Source organism: Rutilus rutilus (genome assembly GCF_951802725.1).
Source record: "Rutilus rutilus genome assembly, chromosome: 5".
In the NCBI taxonomy this organism is placed as follows: domain Eukaryota; kingdom Metazoa; phylum Chordata; class Actinopteri; order Cypriniformes; family Leuciscidae; genus Rutilus; species Rutilus rutilus.
Window position 1 is genome coordinate 44744117 of NC_140213.1, and position 8125 is coordinate 44752241.

The window sequence follows — 8125 nt, forward strand, 5'->3', positions numbered from 1 at the left end:
GTCCTATTACTGATGGTCGTCAGTCGTCAGTTAATGACATCTGAATATGACTCGCATCCTCAGCTCAGTTTGTGTGAACGGAACCGAATGTTCAGATTGGTTAAGAGGATTACCTCACAAATATAGCTGTCAAAACCGACAGAATCGTTGCACAAACACAGTGTTGCGCTAGCAAGACACAATTAGAAAAGGGAAGCATCTTAACCACAAAATTTAATGACAGATTAGTCTTTAAAAGCATCTGCAGCTTGTAAAATGTATTCAGAATCCGAATCAGAAGTCTTGGAAGCTGAAGCTCACGATTATGGGAGGGGGCGTTACATTTCCGATACACGCTGGAGATGATTGGTTAATCACAACGCACTTGGGTAAACTGGCCAATCAGAGCACTCCGAGCTTCTGAGAAGGAGGGGCTTTGTAGAAAGCAGCGCGTTTCAGATAGACTGAGAAAAGAGGAGCTGCAATAATATATAGTATGTGAAATATATATATATATATATATATATATTAAAGCATGTTAACCTATGCTATTACACCCTATAATCTAAAAAAAAAAACATTTAAAAATAGCATCATATGACCTCTTTAAACCAAACTACAAGTGTATTGAAAAAAAGATCTTTCTTTATTGTGAAATCTTATGATTCCTGAGGAGTGTCTACCAAAATAAACACTTTTATATCACTTTTTAAAACACAAATTATATCACACAGCCATGAGCATGTAATATAATTACATTATTCTGCATCAGTTTTATAGTTTTGCATAAAGTAACTTTGCTTCATGTTTAGTTTAGCAGCTTAACAAACATTTAATCTATAAGGACACCTAGTGGATGAAGACTGAAACCACAGGTGTGCAACTCCAACTCCAGAAACAGCTGATCCAGTGAAGACGAGTCTTTGGTGTTTTTGATCAGCTCATCTGTGTGTTTGTGTGAAGCAGAAGCACTTGTCCCGCCAGACCGTCCTGAACGCCTCCAAGAGGAACCACGTAACGCGTCCCATCGCTGGCTCTCTGAGGGTCCATTTCCTTGAGCTGGCTGTTGCTCTGTGTAAGCAGCTCAAACTTCCACAGCTGGTAACGGAGACTCTTCCCCTGCTTCGCCAGAACAAACACCTCTTCAATGCCATCCATCGGCCAAGAGACAGAGGCCTCGTTCTGAGAGAGATGAAGCCAGGGAAGTGTGACGTCAGGAGGGAAGTGCTTGCTGTCCACACACCCCTGTCTTAAGCCTAGTAATATACCTGGGAAAAAATATTAGATTGAAGTGTTATTCTGTGACTTCAGCTAACTTGCTGAGTTTGTTAATTGTCTTGATTATTTAGTCTGACCTGAGACGACTGCCCAGTGGGCTTTGTGGCCGTTGCGTAGACAGGGTTCATGATTAAAATCCTCATCATATCTGTGCCAGAGCAGTCAGGGAGAGAGTACAGTCTATTTATGTGTGTGTGACTCATCAAGCAGCGTCTTTGTGTCATTGTATTTGATTATGTTAGCACTTGCACACATAGTTGGCAGTTTAGAGGATTCTAAAACTAGTAAACACAACAGTGTCAGAGATGTGGCTGTTAGTGGCAAAAGGAAATAAAAATCTAAAAACTATATTTCAGGAAACTGTGATTAAAATAAACAGTGAAAACAGTGAGCAAAACATAAAACTTGGCCAAGTGCTAAAATAAAATAAAATAGTTTCAGAAAACAGTGAAATAAATAAATAAAACTCATATCAGAAAACAGTGAGCAAAACAAAAACCGGTAACACTTTATTTTACAGTGTCCTTTTTACATATGTTACATGTACTTACCATAGTAATAACAGTAAATTATGCATAATTACATGCAACTAACCCTCAACCAAATCCTAATCCTACCCTAACCCTATAGTAAGTACATGTAGTTGATTAATATTACTCAGTATTTAAATATATAATTACACTGTAACAATGACACCTTAAAATAAAGTGTAACCCAAAAAACTTGGCCTAGTAGTAAAATAAAATAATTTCAGAAAACAGTGATGAACAACAGCAAAATTTAGTGATAAACAAAATAAAAATATCAGAAAACAGCGAGCAAAACAAAAAAACTTAAATAAAATAAAAAATTTCAGAAAGAAGTGATAAAAAGGTGATAAAATTAAATAATAAAAATGATTTCAGAAAACAGAGAGCTAAAACAATCAAGCATATAAAGCAGTAAAGATACGGTATAAGAACAGGCTGTCCGCCAGCGAGGTGTTTGAGAACGACAGCGGTGTTTTCTCCCATCATGCCTCCTGATAACCTCTGAACTCTGCACCCACACACTTCCTCCGCCAGCTTGGCCATGTCACTGGCTAATTCCAAACAGAAAAAAAATAGCATTAGAACAAATTATAGCATTTAGAGGTATTACTCAGCAGAACAACCTGCAACATTACTTTACTTTTCACTACAGTTCAGATTTAAAAGCAGATGTTAGTACCAGAAAACATCTCTCCTTGTTCAGTGTAGGCGTTGTGTTTTGCGGTTTGGACCAGAGTCTCCATGACCAGCGTCTCTGGAGGATGAAGTAGATGAGCCGCCATCCATAAGGCCACGAGTCCACATCTGAAACCACATCTCATCTAGCAGAGCATAGACTCGCAGACACAGCAGAAATAGCTGGATTTTTAGTGGTCGATACTTGGCTTTTTTTTAAATATCGACATCGGACGATACGTTTGGTCGACAAGTGTCAGAATATGCATTTGATATTCACTATGTACTGTGTGTAAAATTAACTAAAATAATTCCCAGTGTGCACAGATTTGCCATATTATATTGATGTTTTTAACAATTTCTTTATTTGTGCAATCCACATGGATTACTTTAATGATGTCTTTACTACCTTTCTGGGCTTTAAAGTTGCGTAGCTGTCAATGGAGGGACAGAAAGCTCTCAGATTTCATTACAAATATCTTTATTTGTGTTCTGAAGATGAACGAAAGTCTTAATGGTTTGGAACGACATGAGGGAGAGAGTAATTAATGACACAATTTTCATTTTTGGGTGAACTATCCCTTTAAGAATGATACATTTTTTAATTATTAATTTTTAATTTAGTAAATAAATATGTTGAACAATAATATTTAACCATATTTAGCTTTCAGCCACCCTGCTTTTTAAGATATCGGCATCATCGACCATCAAAAAATCCATATCACTTCGACTAACGGGTATTTTTATGGAAACTTACTGTGGACCATCTTGAATGAGTGAAGGCACATACTTATTGAACAGCAACCATTGCAGATCCTTCCTAAAACTTCATGGAGAAATGCTGAGATGAAATCATGAGTGTACAGAAAAGGTTTTCTGAGAGTGTGTAACTGTGATTTGTGCTAACCTGCTTTCTCTCTGTCCTATAATAATCCTGGCCTCTTCATGGTCTCCCTCTACAGGGGCCCTTCCCTCTGATAAAGCCTGGTAAAGCTTCTTCTTGCTGGACACTGAGGGAGCCAGTGATGGAGGAGGAGGAGGAGGAGGAGGAGGAGGAGGAGGAGGAGGAGGAGAGGAAACATTCTCCACTGACATGCTGCTGAAACAGAAGAGTTAGTAAATGAAAAACAAATGACAGTATATGAGAGTATTGTGAGAGTATGGTGTTACAGACTTACGTTACAATGTTGTTTCCAATAATCCGACATCAAAACAATGTTGCAACGAGTGCAAGTGGTAAGTATATAAGCATTCGCAAAATTACACGAATCCACGTCAGCGTCAAAGAAGTTATTTCACTATCTGCTGTGAACTGGGTAGTGTTCTCTACTTAGGGAATGCCAAATAAGGTCATATACGGCCATGGTCGTGAATACAAAAATACAATCAAAATACAAAATATCCCGATTGATTAAAAAAAGACGATATATTTTTTAATTAAACAAATCAAAATGATTAAAAAATCAATAGCAGAAGCTGCATGTTATAGATTAAATGCGACGGCGTGACACCCGAGCAGAAAACAGTAACACGATCAACGAACCAATCCGTTTATAGAATGCCTTGCCCGCTCCTAAAGTATCCAATCAGAATGTGTGTTGGAAGTCGGATGTGCTCAGTAGGTAACCAATCGACAGGCTCGCCAGGAGACCAGCTGTCCAATCGAATCCTCTTATATTTTCGAGAAGGCGGTTTTTCAGGCGGAAGTTGTGCGCTCTTTTAACCGTGTGGATTTTCATTCAGGTTTGTAGTCGGCTGGAGCTCGACAAATAATTGTGAGTAAATTGATTTAATGCGTATTTTTTTGTTCTTATTAGCCTTTTAACTTATTATATAAAAATACGTGTTTTCCACTGGTGGAAAAATTCATTATTTGTCTGATTAGTTCACATGCTAACTCACTAACGTTAAGTTAGCTTCCAAACAACGAGGTCAGGCATTCACTGTTTTATAGCGTGCGATAAGAAATTAATAATAGCCAATATATTTCTTTCATCTTTAGGACTTTTACCGAATCACAACTACTTCCATCTTTTGCCATGTGCTCAATAAGCCCTTTTTTTTCTAGTTTTTGGGTGGACGCATGTTGAAGTTTCATTCCTTTCAGAGCGTTTACTCTGTGTTTATCACTTCAGAATCATGGCTGGCCAGGAGATGAGGCTGAACCACACTATTTACATTAACAACTTGAATGAGAAGATCAAAAAAGATGGTATGGTTTTGTTTATCTGATTGTGTTTAGTAAATTTCTTTCTAGAGTTTTTTTATTTGGCTTTGGTTTTTGCTCATTGTTCATATTGCAATCCTTTTCTCTTGTTTTTAACAGAACTGAAAAAGTCGTTGTACGCTATATTCTCCCAGTTTGGACAAATCCTGGACATCCTTGTTTCTCCTGCCCTGAAGATGAGGGGTCAGGCCTTTGTGATCTTCAAGGAGATCAACAGTGCTTCCAATGCACTCCGCTCTATGCAAGGCTTCCCTTTTTATGACAAACCCATGGTATGATCTATTATGTGTTTGTAAACCTTTTTTTTCCCCAAGATTTGTTATATAGAATCTAAACTTATCAACAGTAGTGTTACCCTACTGTTCAAGAGTTTGGAGATGAATTGATAGAATATTTTGAAAGAAATTCATTATTTTCTTTCAGCAAGGGTGCATTAAATTGATCAAAAGTTAGAGTAAAGATTTTTCTTTCTACTCAAAGAATTATGGATAAAAAGGATTGGTTTCCACAAAAATATTAAGCAGCATAACTGTTTTCAACATTAATAATGTTACAAAAACATGTTTTTTGAGCAGCAAATCATCATATTAGAATGATTTCTGAAGGATCATGTGACTGAAGACTAGTATTGATGTTGAAAATTCAGCTTTTGATCACCGGAATAAATTACTTTTTAAAATGCGTTCATAAAGAGAACTCTTAATTTTAATTGTAGTAATATTTCTCAACATTACTATTTTACTGTCTTTTTGAACAAATAAATGCTGCCTTGGTGAGCAGAAGACACTTCTTTCAAAAAACAATCTTACTGAAATCTTATATATTTTGAAGTAATTGATGTCTTTAATTAAACTACATTCTGTACTAAAATGCTTTTAAAATTTGTTCTATTCACAGCGTATTCAGTATTCAAAGCTGGACTCCGACATAATTGCGAAAATGAAGGGCACGTATGTGGAGCGAGACCGTAAGAAAGAGAAGAGAAAGCCTAAAGTCCCGGAAGCAGGTGCTGGGAAGAAGGGGGCGTCCGCTGCCACCCCTGCTATGGCCGGAGTACCTGCCGCTATGCCTGTTAGTACATATGGGATCTTTGGGAATTGGTGTGTTTGCTCAATTGTTGCCTATTTTAAGGCTATTATTGAATTTATTTTATTTTTGTCAATTACAGGGAATGCCGCCCATGAGCCAAACTCCTCGCATGATGCCGATGCCCGGTCAGCCTCCCTACATGCCTCCGCCTGGCATGATGCCTCCGCCTGGCATGGCACCCGGACAGATGCCACCCGGTGCCATGCCACCAGGGCAGATGATGCCAGGACAAATGCCTGGCCAGATGCCACAGCAGGTATGTATTAAAATTAGAATAAAGACAGATGCTTGGTTTGTGACTTTATTATTAAAGGGATACTTCACCGATTAGCATTAAGCTTTATATCAGTAGAAACCCGGTAGTATTTTCGAGTGACCGTGCTTCCCTCCCTCATGTCCCCCTGAGACGAGAGATTTCTGTATTGTGTCTGGAAAAAAAACTCTGATGACGCAAAAATCATCGTTTAGCTCATCAGAGGCTTTTTAGTCCAGAGGCGAGAGACTCCAGCCAGTAGGAGGAGCTCGTCCCACATGTCTTCAACCCGCCCATTGGGGGATCTCACGATAAAACGCCGTCTTTTCAGTTTCCAGTCGACTAGTACCCTAGTTGTATATTTTCTTCTGATACGGCCCTCTGTAACCGGTAGGCGTGGCTTGGGAGTGTTCTCGTAGGGCAGCGAAGCAAGTGCATTCTGGGAGTTGTTGTCTTTCATCCACATGAGCCAAAAATACATTTTCTGGCTTTTCTCAGTCTAGAAGGCACCAACTTCTAAAATAATTTCACATTTCAAGTACATAAATAACCCAATTTAAATACACATTCATCTTTCCAGCTGTGAAATATCCCTATAACGTTCATTTTGTTTGTAGGTGTCGGAAAACCCTCCCAACCACATCCTGTTTCTCACCAATCTCCCAGAGGAGACCAACGAGCTCATGCTGTCCATGTTGTTCAACCAGTGAGTATTTGTTTGCAAATCCACTTCTCCGTCCAAAACTGTCACTTTTAAAATGCATAATCTTTTGCTAATTACAATTTTGCATTCTTCTCATAGGTTCCCTGGATTCAAAGAAGTCCGTCTTGTCCCCGGCCGTCACGACATCGCCTTTGTGGAGTTTGATAATGAGGTGCAGGCGGGTGCAGCCAGAGAAGCGTTGCAAGGCTTTAAGATCACACAGAGCAATGCAATGAAAATCTCCTTTGCAAAGAAATAACACTCAGATTCGTGCGACTTCGATGACATGCCAGTTACACACAGGCCTGCGTTTAATGGCTGAATAGAGGAACACACACACACACACGCCATTCAAAGGAAAAAGTCCAGATATGAAAAGTGTTTTTATTGGATGTGACTTGCTTAGCTGTGTCAGTTAGCTTTGTTCTTCACAATACAAGGTAAGGAGTGAATGGAAAGGCTATTTTATTTTTCTCCTTTCTCTTCCACTTCATCCTTTTACTTTTATTCCCTTTTCTCTGAGATGGTCGTCTTTGGTGAGTTTGTAAGTATGTAGTTTTTTGTTGTTTTTTTTAAATCAAATGATGTCTTCTGAAGCATTGCACCCAGAGTCTGGTTCCCAGACATTGAACCTGGAGCTTTTGTTTTTATTAAATGGCAGTGTTTTACTTGTTGCATTCTGCTTGTCCTTTCATTTTCTTTCAATATATTGATCTCTTATTGTTCTGGTTGAGGCCCGTTTTTAGAACCTATTAAGTTGATTAAAAGAGATTAAACATTTATAATGTTTGAAAAAAGTCTGTTTTAAGTAAATACTGTTTTAAAAAATTCTATTCAAAGAATCCTGAAAAGTCATTTCGCTGCACAGCCATTTTCAATAATAATCAAATGTTTCTTGAGCCACAAATCATAATATTAGAATGATTTCTGAAGGATCATGTGACACTGAAGACTGGTGTAATGATGCTGAAAAAGGGAGAAACAGATTTTTAAAACTCTGAACCAATTGCTCTGTAAATTGTACTCCAAACACTGCAGGTCAAAATTCTGCCTTTGCCCAGAAATGTGTAATGACACCTTTTACGAACCATATGCAAATTATTTTTAGTTGTGCTTGTTTTGTGTTACTAGGCAGGGCTTGCAAAAATAGGTCAGTATCATCCTTTACTATATTATACTTGCATAAGTATTATAATTAATTAAAAAATTACCAACGTTATACCAGAAATCAGTTAAAACCATTAGACACTTATTCACTCGACATCTAGCTGTGAACCACTCAATTCTTGAAGTGTTGTGTAACGGTTTGCTCTTCAATATGAAGGCTGACTCAGAGTCCTCAGCATCGAGTGCTAGAATAGGACAGTTTAGTTATTGTGCTGGTTACGTCA

The 8125-nt window shown here is 38.2% G+C and overlaps 2 protein-coding genes across 3 annotated transcripts; one reads left to right on the top strand and one right to left on the bottom strand.

The window, feature by feature from the left end:
• Positions 1-606: 606 nt before the first annotated feature.
• Positions 607-4017, bottom strand: actmap (actin maturation protease). 2 transcript variants are annotated; one of them, XM_084408814.1, is made up of 7 exons: positions 3641-4017; positions 3370-3558; positions 3220-3288; positions 2467-2591; positions 2209-2338; positions 1335-1405; positions 607-1247 (listed from the first exon to the last, which is right to left on the bottom strand). In XM_084408814.1, exons 2-7 carry the CDS (start codon positions 3555-3557, stop codon positions 916-918), a joined length of 915 nt encoding a protein of 304 aa, XP_084264940.1. In that variant the 5' UTR covers position 3558; positions 3641-4017; the 3' UTR covers positions 607-915. The 2 variants fall into 2 exon arrangements, with proteins under 2 accessions (XP_084264940.1, XP_084264941.1); XM_084408815.1 differs by having other exon boundaries at positions 3370-3561; positions 3641-3876.
• Positions 4018-4136: 119 nt separating this feature from the next.
• On the top strand, positions 4137-7402 carry snrpa (small nuclear ribonucleoprotein polypeptide A). The gene is made up of 7 exons (XM_084408816.1): positions 4137-4237; positions 4598-4674; positions 4789-4961; positions 5587-5760; positions 5858-6034; positions 6649-6737; positions 6834-7402. Exons 2-7 carry the CDS (start codon positions 4602-4604, stop codon positions 6991-6993), a joined length of 846 nt encoding a protein of 281 aa, XP_084264942.1. The 5' UTR covers positions 4137-4237; positions 4598-4601; the 3' UTR covers positions 6994-7402.
• The last annotated feature ends 723 nt before the right edge of the window (positions 7403-8125 follow it).

Coding starts and splice junctions, on each gene's coding strand:
- actmap (XM_084408814.1), bottom strand. CDS start 3,557: ATGTCAGTGGAGAATGTTTCCTCTCCTCCTCCTCCTCCTCCTCCTCCT. Junction 1,406..2,208: donor GGACAGCCTGTTCTTATACC/GTATCTTTACTG, acceptor GCTCTGGCACAG/ATATGATGAGGATTTTAATC. Junction 1,248..1,334: donor CCACTGGGCAGTCGTCTCAG/GTCAGACTAAAT, acceptor ATTTTTTCCCAG/GTATATTACTAGGCTTAAGA.
- snrpa (XM_084408816.1), top strand. CDS start 4,602: ATGGCTGGCCAGGAGATGAGGCTGAACCACACTATTTACATTAACAAC. Junction 4,675..4,788: donor TGAGAAGATCAAAAAAGATG/GTATGGTTTTGT, acceptor TGTTTTTAACAG/AACTGAAAAAGTCGTTGTAC. Junction 4,962..5,586: donor CTTTTTATGACAAACCCATG/GTATGATCTATT, acceptor TTCTATTCACAG/CGTATTCAGTATTCAAAGCT.